Below are 15,946 nucleotides of genomic sequence, written 5' to 3' on the forward strand. Positions count from 1 at the left end.
TCGTTAACGAAAAGCAGGAAGTTAAAGACCTCGAGAGCATCCCCGAAGTCTGCAATTTTCCTGATGTCTTTCCAGAAGATCTCCCAGGAATCCCTCCTGAACGCCAGGTGGAGTTTCGTATCGACTTAATCCCCGGAGCTACCCCCGTAGCCAAATCTCCTTATCGATTAGCTCCGGCAGAAATGCAGGAGTTATCTAGTCAACTCAATGAGCTGCTCAGTAAAGGATTCATCAGACCGAGTTCCTCGCCATGGGGAGCCCCGATCTTATTCGTGAAAAAGAAAGATGGATCTTTTCGAATGTGTATCGATTACCGAGAACTGAACAAGCTCACGATCAAAAACCGCTATCCTCTTCCTCGGATAGACGACCTCTTCGATCAACTTCAAGGAGCTAGCTACTTTTCCAAAATCGATTTAAGATCAGGGTACCATCAGCTGCGAGTCCATGAGGGTGATGTTCCCAAAACAGCCTTTCGGACTCGATACGGTCACTACGAATTCGTAGTTATGCCCTTCGGTCTAACCAACGCGCCGGCGGTGTTCATGGATTTGATGAACCGGGTGTGTCGTCCATTTCTGGACAAGTTTGTTATCGTGTTCATCGACGACATACTTGTCTATTCCTAAAGCAAAGAGGATCACAAACAACACTTGAGGCTAGTGTTGGAAACTCTTAGATCGGAGCAACTGTACGCGAAATTCTCCAAATGTGAATTCTGGATCCGGAAGATTACTTTCCTTGGTCACGTGGTAAGCAAGGAGGGCATACACGTGGATCCTTCAAAGATCAAAGCGATAGAAAACTGGTCAGCACCAAAGACACCCGCTGAAATCCGTCAATTCTTGGGTCTCGCTGGCTACTATCGCAGATTTATCCAAAATTTCTCCAAAATTTCCAAACCCTTAACCACTCTAACTCAAAAAGGTGTACCCTTTTGTTGGAGCGAAAAGCAAGACACTGCGTTCCAAACACTGAAACGAGCCTTGTGCAGCGCACCTATCTTGTCCCTTCCCGATGGGACGGAAGACTTCGTTGTCTACTGCGATGCATCCAATCAAGGTCTCGGTTGTGTCCTAATGCAACGAGGCAAGGTCATCGCCTATGCCTCCAGACAACTGAAAGTACACGAAGTCAACTACACGACTCACAACCTAGAATTGGGAGCAGTGGTCTTCGCATTAAAAATCTGGAGACATTACCTCTACGGAACTAAGTGCACTATCTTCACCGACCATAAAAGTCTACAGCACATCCTCGACCAAAAGGAGCTGAACATGAGACAACGGCGATGGGTTGAACTACTCAACGACTATGAGTGTGAAATCCGCTACCATCCCGGCAAGGCCAATGTGGTGGCAGATGCCCTCAGCCGAAAAGAATACTCAGGTCGTAAGGTGAAGGCACTGACTATGACTATCCATTCCCACTTATCCGCGCAAATCAAAGAGGCTCAGCTGGAAGCCTTAAGACCAGAAAACATGTCAGGCGAAGCCCTGAGAGGAATGGATAAGAATCTTGAGATCAGAAACGATGGAGTCTATTGTTTCATGGACCGGATCTGGACCCCAAATTTCGGAGGCTTCAGAGAGGTTGTCATGAACGAAGCTCATAATACTAAATACTCCGTACACCCAGGTTCGGATAAGATGTACCTGGATCTCAAGAAACTGTACTGGTGGCCAAATATGAAGGCCGAAATCGCTACCTTCGTGGGCAAGTGCCTGACTTGCGCCAAGGTGAAGGTCGAATATCAAAAACCCTCCGGTCTACTCCTTCAACCCGAAATACCTGAATGGAAATGGGAAATGATTACTATGGATTTCATTACCAAGTTACCCAAATCTCCGAGTGGGTACGACACCATTTGGGTAATTGTCGACCGACTGACCAAATCTGCTCACTTCCTTCCTATCAAAGAAAACTTCAAAATGGAAAGACTCACGCGAATCTACATCCAAGAGGTGGTCCGACTGCACGGTGTACCTGTGTCCATAATTTCCGATCGGGATAGCAGGTTCACTTCTAGGTTCTGGCAGTCACTACAGAAGGCTCTTGGAACTAAGCTGGATATGAGCACAGCTTACCATCCTCAAACAGATGGACAGAGTGAGAGAACCATCCAAACCTTGGAAGACATGTTGAGAGCCTGCGTCATCGACTTTGGCGCGTCATGGGATACTCATCTTCCTTTGGTTGAATTTTCTTATAACAACAGCTACCATACCAGCATCAAGGCTGCGCCGTTCGAAGCCCTCTACGGCCGCAAGTGCAGATCCCCTCTGTGCTGGGCTGAGGTGGGTGACACGCAGCTGGTCAAGGGACAAGTCCCTGACAGCACTCTCACTTGTCCAGAAATCATCCGCGAAACCACTGAAAAGATCGTACAAATCCGAGAACGACTTAAGGCCTCCCGAGATAGACAAAAGAGCTACGCCGATAAACGACGAAAACCCTTGGAATTCCAGGTTGGAGACCGTGTCTTGTTGAAAGTCTCACCCTGGAAGGGCATGATACGCTTCGGAAAGCGTGGAAAACTTAACCCAAGGTACATAGGACCTTTCGAAATCCTAGCCAGGATTGGTCCCGTAGCTTACAAACTCCATTTACCTCATGAACTTAGCAATATTCACCCTGTCTTCCACGTCTCAAACCTTAAAAAGTGTCTTTCTGATGAGACCCTTGTGATTCCTTTGGATGAGATCGAAATCAACGAAAACCTGAACTTTGTGGAAGAGCCCATCGAAATCATGGATAGAGAGATCAAACGAACGAAACAAAGCTGCATCCCGATAGTGAAAGTTCGCTGGAATGCCAAGCGGGGACCCGAATTCACTTGGGAACGCAAAGACTCGATGAAAACGAAATACCCGCACCTCTTTCCAATTCCATGATTTGCATCTAAATTCTAAATTTCGGGACGAAATTTCCTCTAACAGGGGGATAATGTGACAACCCGAAAGATATTCCGTTAACGTAACTCATTCCGTTAATAAAAATTTCATTTTTATTTTGGGTTTTCCGTTAATTTTCAAATTAAATAATTCATTTAGAATTATTATTATAATTTCGTATGTGGCAGAACGAAATATTTATTTGAGTGAAAACACTCTAAATAATCTTTTGAGAATTTCTAGACTACGACTAATACGGGTAATGGTTATTTACCCGGGTAGAATATTAAGCTCCGATTAATGTCCGTATTGGGTGTATTCCCACCGGGTCACTAACTCTAGTCACACATAAAAAGGGTGGAGTGACCACTATTTGAGCTTTTCCCACACTTGAACTTTCTCTCTCTACTTTCTCTCTCTAAAATCGGATTTCTCTCAAGGATCTTCACTTTCAAGCTCCAATTTGGTAAGTGATCCTTCCTAACTAGTGGTTTATCCTAACATGCATGCAAATCCATGTCTTAAACTCTCAAATGCATCAACAACTCGTGTTTACGGTTTGGGGAGCCTCCCAAAAACCGTAAATTCCTTCAATGGGGGTTTTGAAGCCCCAAGACCCTTCCAAACATCTTCTAATGCTTAGATCCTTACATGCATGGAGTTAGATCCACAAGATCATGAGTTTTTGGCCATGAACATGAGTTTACGGTCCTTGAATATTCAAGAACCGTAAACACCCTTTAATGGGGTTTTGATGCTCCTTAACCCTTCCAATGCATGTCTAATGGCCTTGAAACTTGTTTGAATGACCTTAGAACCCTAAAACATGTCCAAAGAAGTGTAAACATGAGTTTACGGTTTGGGAACGTCTCCCAAAACCGTAAACACCTTCCAAAGGTGTTTTAATGCTCCAAACACTTTGCATGGCTTGCATTTGAGTCTAGAACTTGCATGAATGGCCTACAAACCACCAAAAACACTTGGAAAATGGACAAACATGGGCAAAGGTGGGTTTACGGCCGTAAACCCATGTGTTTACGACCGTAAACTCCCCAAAGGTGGTCCAAGGACCGTAAACCCTTGCATTTACGACCGTAAACTCCCCAAGGGTGGTCCAAGGACCGTAAACCCTATTTCCAAGGCCATTTCATGTCCCGATCACTTTCTAAGCCATAGAATCAACCTTAGAACCTTCCCGTGTGCAAGATGAGACCTTGGATCACTCAAACCACCACACCCATGAGTTTACGGCCGTAAACTCATGGGGGATATGGTCTTTGGACCGTAAACTCCCTAAGGGTTTACACTTGAAGAGTAAACACCTTATCTAGGCCCTACACTCCTTAGATACAACCCTTATCATTCCTAACACTTGAATTGAAGTGTTTTCGTGCCTCGGAGTGTATTATCCTACTATCTTGGTAAAAACAAAGTCTAATTAGATACAATTATGTATCTCTTCATGTTACATAGGAACCTCACGCGTGTTCAAGCCCTAAACTGATACATAGCATCTAAATCGGCACATTCTCGTCAGGTGAGTTCATACCCCTACACCATTTTCTGTGTTTTTCATGTTTTCAGGGAGGGAATACAAGCAAAAGTACAAGGAAACTTGTACTCAAATCTGTTATTTCGTATAACATAACTACATGTTCAATATGTTTTAAACATTGAAAATCCGTTTTAACCAACCGTCTAACTCGTGGAGTTAGTTTTCAAAACAAATTGTGAAACTCATTATAAAATGTTATATTTTTACATTTCACAAGGATTTCGTGTCTTTTCATAAACCGGGACTTTCTATACTATTACTTGTAAAACTCATTATTCTTATGATTGGAGACACGTCCTCGGTAACACTCCACAACGGATACGAGAGTGGAGGACTACTCCCGTAACCAGAATCTCTTGGAGGGAGAGCGTGACTTGAGTGTATAGATCTATACGGGACTGACTACCCCGCACCCTGCTGCTAGCTACAGTTGGATCGTCAGGTCCATGGGTGACAAAAGTCATAAAATGACGATGGACTTCTTATTGCCATGTCTAGTCTATCGTATGGTTATGGAACTCGCAACGTAGATAATGAAGATTTACTGATAAAGTAATAACGAACCTAGTGAACTAACCTCCTAGTAATAACTGTCTTTGATTACTACTAGTTCACTACTTACTTATTAGTTTTGTGTACGTGTCAAAACTAATACGCTTACTACGGGATACCAGTCATTCAGTGTGTTTCACTCAAACGATACAAGTATGGTAGGTACTTGTACACATCATTTCAGAATCGATAACCAATGAAAGCTCAACATAAGAAAACATAGGGTTTTCTTGGGATAACGAAACTTTTCATAAACAAGGTTGTATGGTACATCGAACGAGAAATCAAATCATATTTTCATAAGGAAATTTGCAGGATTTTCTTAATTCAAATTGTGTAACAAAGGGATAACCAAAATACTTTTATAAGAAAATACGGGATTTTCTTGGATATCAACTGTTCATGAAACAAAAGGAAACTGAATCTTTTTTCCAGAAAACAAACCGCTTATGAACTCACCAGCTTTATGCTGATATTTTAAAACTGCTTGTATTCTCAGGGCATCCATAGACAGGTACTCCTGCTAACCTTTTGAAGAAGACGGAGCATATAGAAGACTCGTCTTTACTTTTGTTCTAACCTATGTATCTAAGAAAACTTGTAGTACTTTATTTTCAAACAAATGTAAAACTTTCTTATGTAATGTAATGGTTGTGTTTACTTTGCTTGCTATATACATTGCTTGTGATACTCTACATGACGTCACATCCGCCCCGGAACGTTTCCGCCATCGGTTTCGGGGTGTGACAATAGTCCCCAAGTTCGGTTGTTAGGACCGAAGGGTAGGTCGGACACCCTAGAAACGTCTGACAGTATGTTTACGTTATGATATATGTGATAGTAGTAGTAGGGGTGGAATAGTCCCCGATGTTTGGTTGATTGGACCGAAGGGTAGGTCCGCACCCCAGAATGGCTTGACATGGGTAGGTCAGCACCCCATAATGGCTTGACACGGGTAGGTCGGCACCCCAGAATGGCCGTACTGGGTAGGTCGGGCACCCCAGAATTGCCCGGCAGTATGAATGCGATATGTCTGTATGGTATGTGGTATGATGGGGGAACTCACTAAGCTTTGTGCTTACAGTTTTAGTTTTGGTTTCAGGTACCTCTTCGTCTAAGGGGAAGGAGCCGGCAGTGTAGCAGCGCATCACACACACACATGATTTCCACATGGAGTTTTCTGGGATTGTACTCTGATTGATTTTACTTTGACATTATGATTTCAGACACATTGTTATAGTTTTGTTTGCAAATGATATGGCATGGGAAATGTTTTGGTAAACCATGTTGAGAATTACTTAATTTTAAAAAAAAAATTGGGCTTGGAAATTGGGATGTTACATCCTAATTGCAAAAAGGAACCAAAGTCTTCAAATGTTGTTTTTCTTTCCTTTCTATGGTTGTTTTAATCTTTCTAAGTCTTGCAAAATGATCTTTTGGTGGGAATAAAACTATTTTTATTTTGTTTAAAATAAAAGTCTTCTATTGCCATCTTTATGTTTATGAAACATATTTTGAATAAAAACCCAACAGTTGTGAGCCTAGACCTTTCGTGGGTTAGTTATTACCTTAATTGTTAATCAGGGTTTTATTATGTATATGTTTACCAAGAGAAGAATTAATATCGTCGGCTCGAGTGTGTGGTTTATCTTGTCTTCAGGATTGAGGTGAGTCTTCTCACTATATTATGTAGGATGCTAGTTGTCTTTGTGACTCTTTTATTTGTATACTGAGTTGGGCCCATTTGTAAGCTGGGTTGGGATTATTTGTATATTAGGTTGGGCCCGTTGATATGTTGGGTTGGACCCATTGATATGTTGGGTTAGGCCTAGTGGTATGTTAGGCTGGGCCCATTGATATGCTAGGTTGGGCCCATTGGTATGTTGGATTGGGCACGTTTGTATGTTGGGCTGAGCCTGTTGTATGGTATGTGGTATTTTGAGGGACTCACTAAGCTTTGTGCTTACGGTTTGTGGTTTAAACATTTTCAGGTATTTCCAGTTTCAAGGGGAAGGGCCCGACTTAACTGCACAACATCCCCTGATGGCTTTTCCGCACTGATTGTTATTATTTTACCCTGATGTTTAAAAGATACATTTTACTTGGACTAGTTTTGGAACAAGTGGTTGTATGGATTTGATGGTTTAAAAATGAAAATTTTATCTATATTTTTGGGACGTTACATTAGACACCTTAATCCAACAGATTGCGAGTCTTGCTTATTAGGAAACATAACAAATACCACATTCATAGGGATCTAAAAGCAGGAAAATGATATATTGTATCTTGTACACACTAATGTGTTTGGTATATTCAGATTGTCCATAAGGCATGCCCAATATACTTCATTACCTTTACTGATTATTTCAGTTGGTATGGTTATGGTTATTTAATTAAACATAAGTATGAAACCTTTGAGGTGTTCAAGACATACCAAAACAAAGTTAAGAATCAAATGGACAAAAGGATTAAGATTCTAAGATTCAATAAGGGTGGTGAGTATCTTAGTCTAGAGTTTCACAATTATATAAGGAATTGCGGGATTATTTAATAATTGACCCCACCTAAGACACTGCAACATAACGGTGTAGTCGAGAGGATAAACCAAACATTATTAGATATTGTTCGGTCCATGATGAATTGTGATGCATTTCCAATAAGTTTATAGGGTTATGCCTTAGAGAATTTTATAAAATTCCTAAACCTTGTACCAACAAAGAAAGGATCCAAAACACCATCTGAAATATGGAGTTGGAATGTTCCATCACTAGCATATTTTGATGAATGAGGTTGTGAGGTTTATGCTTGAAATACCCTTCATATAGTCTAGTTGAATTTGTCATTAAATATTAAACATCCCATTTTTTTCGAAAAACAAAATTCTTTATAAGACGATCAAAATTGCAGAATTAGGTCATAACGGTCAAATTCATGATGTTTTAAAGTTGGTCAAGCCATACGATGGTGAAATAAATGAATCAAAAAGAATAGTTAAAGTGAATAAATTATATACAATTAAATCCAAAATTTCAAGGTCTTTTAAATATCCAAAATCTAATCCTTAATCCTTCAATAATCTGCAATAATCCTTTAAACTGAGTATATGTCAAAATAGTAACAATAAAATTTTAAAAGAAGTTGGATAACATCAAAAATCTAATCTTAAAGTCGAACTCCCAAAAACATTCTCAAAGTAATCTATAGACAAAATTGCAAAAATGGTTCCTATGGTATGCATTTTTTTTGGGGTTTTAGTCCAAACCACGACTTTTTTGGATTGATGGTCCTTTTGAGCTAGTTTACATACAATTTTGGTCTTTGTCGAAACTAAAAAGACTATTATACCATTAATGAATGCAGTTTTGGTCCCTCTCCTTTTCTCTAGGGTTCGATAGCCGAATCACAAATATCAATAAACAAATACTAAGATCAACAAACGGCTACTAAGATCAACAAGCAATCATTAAGGTCCAAATTTAAGAAACATGTGGTCATCACACATTAGACATGGAATGGTTTTGCAAAGTTCATCTCTAACCATAATAACTTATGTGATAACATAATTTATCACATAAGTGACAACTAATGTTAGTGATGAAAATCACATAAGTGACAACTAATGTTAGTGATGAAAATCTTTAGTTTGTCTAAGATTTTGTCTCTTTCTAAAAAAAAAATTACGTGATAACATGTGTCAAAGTGACAACTAATTTTAGTGATGGGAATCTTTCCCAAAGTGTCTCGTTACACTCAAATCAATCCAATTTTATTAGGTTATGATGATTTTTGAACACATAGCAACAAAAGCAATAATAAACAAAACTTTAAAACTTTTAGCAACAAAACAACATAAAGATGTCTGGATCAAAGAATACATTTATTATGGGGAGAATGATATGATATCTAGAATGAGGAAGAACTCAAAACATAACTCCTCTGATGTGATCCCACGTATGCATCATTCTCGAATCTAGCATTCACTATGCATCATTTTTGTGTTTCAAGAGCAAAAATTTCTTGAAAACCAACCAAAAAAAAAAGAAGAAAAATAAACAGAGGACCAAGTTATGTTTTGACCACACCCCTTGCCTTAAAAGAATTTCCCTCGTCAAAAGTCTATTACCACGTTTTTTCTAAAGAATTGATCCATATTAATTCCTTTTGACCAAAGATGATCAGAGGACCAAATTATGTTTTGACCACACCCCTTGCCTTAACCACAACTACCCTTAAAGAATCGGGTTCAGCAAAATATTTTCATCTTCGATTATAAATTAGAACCCAATTAAATGCTTAAAAAAAAAAAAAAATTCTTCCAATACAAAGACAATCCTTTTCTTTGCTAGGGGCACTTTTTTCCATCTATGAAATCTTATTTTGTCTCAACTCTCCTTCCTAAAAGAAACGACCTCTTAGAGCTTCCAAATAATTGGTCATAACTTTTGGGACTCTAAACAACATCCAACATATTTTGCACGAAATTTTTTTTGTCAAAATAAGAAGTGATTAGGTTATTATTGCGTATTTTAACTTACATATGTTTTATTATCATTATTAATGCAAAAAAATAAATATGTATTGAAAAGTGAAAAAAATAATAATATTACAAATATGATATTTGAATGCAACAAGCCAACAAACATGTTTTAACCCAAAAAATAATTAGAAAACTTTACTAATTAGCTTTGTTTTGTTTAAAATGTTTCATACAACATACCATTAGTTTTTAATTGTGCATCTAAATATCATTTTATACAACATACCATCATTTTTTAATTGTACATCTAAATATCATTTTATGTAACCTTTCATTTGCCAGTTTTTACAAAGTAATATATTTAGCATATCAACTCCTAACTTTTCACCTAATCCATCAAAGACAATTTTAATATATTATTTTGATCATTAAAAAAAACATCTTTCCTGGTATCATATCATAGAATAATATTTAGAACAAAAAGCATATACCACAAGAATTAAAGACCGAAATATCAAAAAGACCGGTCCAATTCTATCTAACAATAACAAATACCAAAGAACAAACTAAGTTTTTCAGTTATCCATATCAAAAGATCTTAGAATACATTTTAATTCCATAATTAAATAAAATCCCAAATCAAAACAAGAAATGCACACAATGATCATATCTCGCCTTTCAATTTACAAAGTTAAATTAAAAAAAGTAAAAAACTACTTTTCTTCCATACTTTCCCTCAAACAAAACACCACCCCAGATGGGACAACCAAACTACCATCCCATCCAATTTTGCACCAAACCAGATGGGACAAAACAAAATGTCATCCCATCTGGTTTAACATAAACCAGATAGGACAACATCCCAACATCCCATCTGGTTTAACACAAATCCAGATGGGATGAGATACCGAAGACTTTGGGGGTAGGGACCAAAACTAAGATCATATTGCTCCGAAAAGGGTAAAACGGTAATAATAATTATCATTATTATTACTATTATAGATATATTGATATAGACGGGAGTTTCGTAGGCACGTGCAAACGGGTTACGGGTCTAAGAAGGAGCGGACGGTTCGGGCTTAACCATGGAATTGGAGTCGGGTTGTTGGGGCGGGTAAATTAGTGAAGCGAGTGATATGGGCATGATGCATAAGGCTTTTGATTGGAGAAATTGCATAGCGGCCCCCACATCTTCTTCCATAAGCTTTGCTACTTCACGTTCTGTGTCATCGTTTGACCAGTTTTCCCATGCCGGTTGATTATATCCGTTTTCACTCGTGTCTCCCTATATATAAATATCATAATATAAAAGGTTAAATCTACATTTATGCAACAATGTTTCATATTTTTACTACTAATGATAAAATGTTTGTTTGTGAAAGTTACCTCCACGGATTGCAAGGGGACGTCAGATACGAGTTGTGCCACTGCACCAGCCCCACCCAGCCTACTCATGCTAAGAACCTGCTAAGTCAGTCAGTGAAGATAGAAACAACGACTATAGAATAATCAAAAAGACATAAAAGGAATGGAATTTTAAAATTTGATGCATACACAGAAGAAGACAGGACAAGATATGATATGACATGACAGAACAGGATGTACTTGTACTTGTGCTTGTGCTGCTACAAATACTAAGTACTGAGACTGACGTAAATGGGACAAAAGTGATAATTTTTTGTCCCGCCCAAAAACATGGGACATTGACTCGTTCTCGATCTCTCATCTGTACAAAAGACGTAAACGCCCTCCACATTCTCATCATCGGAAATAGCCCTAGACAGCTTGTCTAGTCCCCGTATGATCATGTGTAACAAACGCAGCTAAAGCTGCGTTTGTTACATGGGACATGATTGGACAAGCTTTTCACGGTTATTTTCGATGATGAGGATGAGGATAAGGACGGTGTTTACGTCTTTTGTACAGATGAGAGATCGAGAACAAGTCTATGTCCCACCTTTTTGGGCGGGACAAAAAATTATAACTTTTGTCCCATTGACATCAGTCTCAGTCCTTTTAAAAACTACTTTTATCTTTTAATTTCAAAAGGAGGTTGAAACTTGTTAAAAATAGTATTGGGATTTTTTAATTATAAAAAACAAAATGAGAGCAAAAATATTGGCTTGTGTTAATTACCTTGACCTGAAGCCGTAAGAACTTCACATAATCAAGAATTTCATCTAGCATTGCAGCTTTATCGGTCTACACAAGACACATTCAATGCATTAAATATATATAAAGAAGATTGAGTTACACACATAACAAAAATTATAAACAAAAGGAATACTTACATATTTAAATCACATATTAATAACCCTTTTAATTCGAAACATCTCATGAACATTAGTGTAATGGTCTAAATTGTTTTTATAAAAATTTCTCCAACATTTATATACAACTTTGTTTTTACAAATTTCCCTAACTTTATTTTATTATGTTCAAAAAACCTTAGATTTTTTTATACAACTTCTTTTACAGCCTTTTTTTCAAAAGTGTATCTTTAACAAATTGGTTTCTTTACAGGATACTTTTGTTTGCAACTTTTTTACATCTTTATAACAAATGGGATACCTATATATTTCACCTACAAACGAAATACTTGAAATGAAAATCAAAAAATTTATAAAAAAAACTAATCTTTCATGTTAATTATTATAAATTTACAAAATAAAGACAATTTCCTGACCTTGTTGCAGCTAGGAACAAGTTCCTGCAAAGCCCTCATTCTTTCTGCAATTCTTTCTCGGCGTAGCTGCAAAAGAAAATTCCACATCAGCATGTTTGACAATGTGTAAATGTTACAGATGACGTGGAAGGTGATATGGCAACAATGGTGCCACGTCATCATTCTTCTAGGTTTCATGTTACAATCTCCCCTATTGCAAATATATGTAAGTTGGTTGCTATTATGAATAAAAACTAAAGCATGTTACCTATTATGGTAGAATGAGGTTATATTTGTTGCTATTGGATGCAATTTTTCTTTAAAAAGTAAATAAATTTATAATTTATGTTGCCTATGAATTATGAGGTGATATATATATCTTACACGCTCAGCTATGCTATGAGGATCTGTAGCTTGTCCTCTGCGGGCCCGCACCCTAGGGCGAATAGAAGGTGGATGGGGAACAGTGACAGCTGTACTGGTAGTTGATTGCCCTTGAAAAGCCTGTGAGGGTAAAAACGTAAAAGTCACGATAAATGCAACAAATAGCAACATACTTGTGTTTTCTTTCTATTAGTACTTTCAGTTTTTCTTATTAAGACATTGATTGTACATTGTAAATGTTGTAAGATGATGAAATGTAAGTAGAATGGAACACCCATGGCTGAAAATGTCATGTTCTTAAGAATAATCATATACATGAATAATCAGAATTTGTCAAGTAAAAAGTAGCAAGACTATATCTCAAGAATCCAAAACATACACACACACATATTCAGAGAACAAATTTTATTGTATAATGTATTCAAAATTTAAGCAAAAAACTAAGCAAGTTACACAAAATAAGTATAAGGAACCTGAGGAACAGAATGAAGCAGAGAATGTGACTGTAAATTTTCAAATGAAGGAAACAATCCAGTCATGTTCATGCTCCCTCCTCTCTCCTGCATATCAAGAAAAACAAATTATTTGCAAAACAACCCTCCAATTCCTCAACAACTCACAATCACCCCGTTTGGTGGTTTTACAACTCCAAAATGCTGCTCTTACTATATCAAATTCAATAGGTAAACCGAGAAACCTAAAATCAATAGTTATCTCGAAGCAAACGTGATTCAATAACTTATTTAGGGTAACAAAACTTACCCTCTGCTGCTGCTGCTGCTGCCCTGCAAACGCTCCGATTGTTTCACGGCCATTATCAAGGCTCAAACCTAACGGAAACACCGGTTGCTGCTGTTGTTGTTGACGATGAACAGACACCGTTTCAGAAGCATTAGCATCGGTAGTATTACCAGGCAAGCATCCGGCGATGTTGTAAGAAGGAATCGCGAGAATTTGTTCAAGGAAGTCATCTCCGTAGCCCTCCGGCGGGTCTGTCGCCATGCCGGAGAATCGTAATCTGGTTTAGAAGGGAGAAGCGGAGAGGGCTTAGGAGAAGGGTGGAAAGGGGTGTAGAGAGGAGAGGGGAAGAGGAGTTTCAAAGGATGATGATTAACATAGTGGCAATGAATGTAATAAAAGAGGCAACGAAGGGTAGTTTCGGAAATGGAAAACAGCATGCGTGGTATTGGAAAACACGCAGCTATGACAACATCATTTTCTATCAACACACATCAGCCGTTTTTCCCCACACTTACTCCCAAAATAAAAGGGACCCACTACTTTATACATATAAATATAAAAAAGATAAAAGTAGAAATAAACATTTTAACAAATTGGTACTCTTTTATATATAACATAGAATATCACAAATTTATATGGGGTCATTTATAAATTATGAAATAGCTTAACTATATAATTTTTATTTTTCAGTTTCATATTTTGTTTCATAATATGGTTTTTTATTTTGCAATTTAAAATCTTTTAATCGAAATTCTATTATGCAATTTTAAAAAATTTAATCGAAATTCAATAAAATAGCTAACTAATGAAAATATAATATAAAAATTAGGTTGGGTATAAACCAGATAACAAACTAACCGAAAAACATAAAATAATATAAAAATGTTTATAGAAAAATCATTTAATATCATAAAACATATATGCAATATATTTGGAAGAAAATTTATATTTAAAAACGAAACGCACAAATATGTAATCAAATTAAACAAGTCATTGGAAAAGCTAAACATTGCATACAAAACAATTTTATGAAAATCTGGTAGTTTATGAAATCACATAGTAAAGATGTCGTTCAACCATAAACTAAATCAATAATGTCATCGACATGTATTTTGATGGTGATTGATTTATACAAACATCATCTATACATATTATGAAGATCAAATTATTTGTATAACTTCAATCAACTTTTAGATTATAGAACTACAATTTTGGTCTAGTCATCACTCACCTACAGTTTTGATCAAAGTTTTAAAATTTTGATGTGAGTGGTTTTTATGGTTGCAAAGTCCATCAAGGTTGTTCCTTTAGTTAGTTACTATCAATAACTCTGTATTAAATATAGACAAAATTTTATAATTTGTCCTTATGATTTTACAAAATATCTCACTTTGAAAATTTTCATTGAAAACGTCACGCAACTAGTCCTTCTTGTTTGCAAAATTACATGAAAGGTCCTCCTGCTGTTAAATCTAACTTTCCAGCTGTTAGATTTTAATGAAAAATATAATTTTACCCTTGTACCAAATTTACAATATACCACAAACCCCAAGGACCATTTGTGTAATTTTGTACATATATATATATATATATATATATATATATATATATATATATATATATATATATATATATATAATTTTAGTTATTCATAGTTTTCCTAATATTTTTATTTATTTTGATTCAAGTAAATAAAAAAAACTTCAATTTAAAATATTGTAACAACTTTTTTTGTAGAGTCAGACTCTTATTATTTTTTCTATTCTTTATTTTCAGTCTATTATCAAATTGAAAAATATTATCTTGAATTTAAACTATTGATATTTCATATAGAAATATGATTTAATTTGCAAGTTGCATTTAAAAATATTAGTTAATTTTCCTATTCTAATAATTATAAATCACAAATATCACACATTGAAACATTAATTCTCAATAGACAAATCGTTTGATTTTTTTAATTTTAATTTGCCGTAACATATATAAAATAACCACTAAAGAAGAAAAAAAAAATATAAAGAAAAAAAAGTAGACCAAAATTACAAATATAAATATAACTTTTTTATTTATTTGAATTAAAATAAAAAAGCTACAAAAACCATAAATAACAAAAATTATAAAAAAAAAAAAAAAACCAAAAAACTCAAACACCCAAATTGTAATATACTCTAATATATTTATGCATTTTACACTTTTTGGAAAAGGTCAAAAAAAAAGTTATCAAATTGATGAAAAATAAAATGAAACAACAAAAAAACTAAAAATAGGAAAAAAAAAATTACAAAATAATACGAAAAAATTAAAAAAATAATAAAAAAAAATTATAAAAAAAAACAAAAAAAAAATGAAAAGTGTAAAATGTATTAATATATTATATTATATTACAATTTTGGTGTTTGAGTTTTTGTTTTTAGTTTTTCTATTTTTCTATTTTTCATTACTTGAATCAGAATAAATAAAAATAATAGATGAATAATAAATAACTAAATTTATAAAAAAATAGAAAACAAAATGTGAAATAATGATATTGATAAATACAAACATAAAGTTGCTAACGATATTAACAATTGAGCATCCAAGTAAAAAAAATATAAACTGTAATGACATAAAACTAAAAAAAAAAAATTAACGTTTCAATTCACAAATAAAAAAAATTAAAGAAAAAACGATTTCGACAT

At 35.6% G+C, this 15,946-nt stretch overlaps 1 protein-coding gene across 1 annotated transcript; it reads right to left on the reverse strand.

Moving 5' to 3' along the window:
- Positions 1-10,030: 10,030 nt before the first annotated feature.
- On the reverse strand, positions 10,031-13,651 carry LOC145115106 (transcription factor UNE12-like). The gene is made up of 7 exons (XM_079051281.1): positions 13,290-13,651; positions 13,001-13,087; positions 12,528-12,647; positions 12,165-12,230; positions 11,615-11,680; positions 10,865-10,942; positions 10,031-10,763 (listed from the first exon to the last, which is right to left on the reverse strand). The coding sequence occupies exons 1-7, from the start codon at positions 13,527-13,529 to the stop codon at positions 10,533-10,535; spliced, it is 888 nt and encodes a 295-aa protein (XP_078907407.1). The 5' UTR covers positions 13,530-13,651; the 3' UTR covers positions 10,031-10,532.
- Between the last annotated feature and the right edge of the window lie 2,295 nt (positions 13,652-15,946).

This window comes from Lactuca virosa, chromosome 5 (assembly GCF_052849685.1).
Source record: "Lactuca virosa cultivar CGN04683 chromosome 5, Lactuca_virosa_CGN04683_v6, whole genome shotgun sequence".
NCBI lineage: Eukaryota > Viridiplantae > Streptophyta > Magnoliopsida > Asterales > Asteraceae > Lactuca > Lactuca virosa.

Coding starts and splice junctions, on each gene's coding strand:
- LOC145115106 (XM_079051281.1), bottom strand. CDS start 13,529: ATGGCGACAGACCCGCCGGAGGGCTACGGAGATGACTTCCTTGAACAA. Junction 12,648..13,000: donor TGCTTCATTCTGTTCCTCAG/GTTCCTTATACT, acceptor TTACCCTCACAG/GCTTTTCAAGGGCAATCAAC. Junction 12,231..12,527: donor CTCATAGCATAGCTGAGCGT/GTAAGATATATA, acceptor TTTCTTTTGCAG/CTACGCCGAGAAAGAATTGC.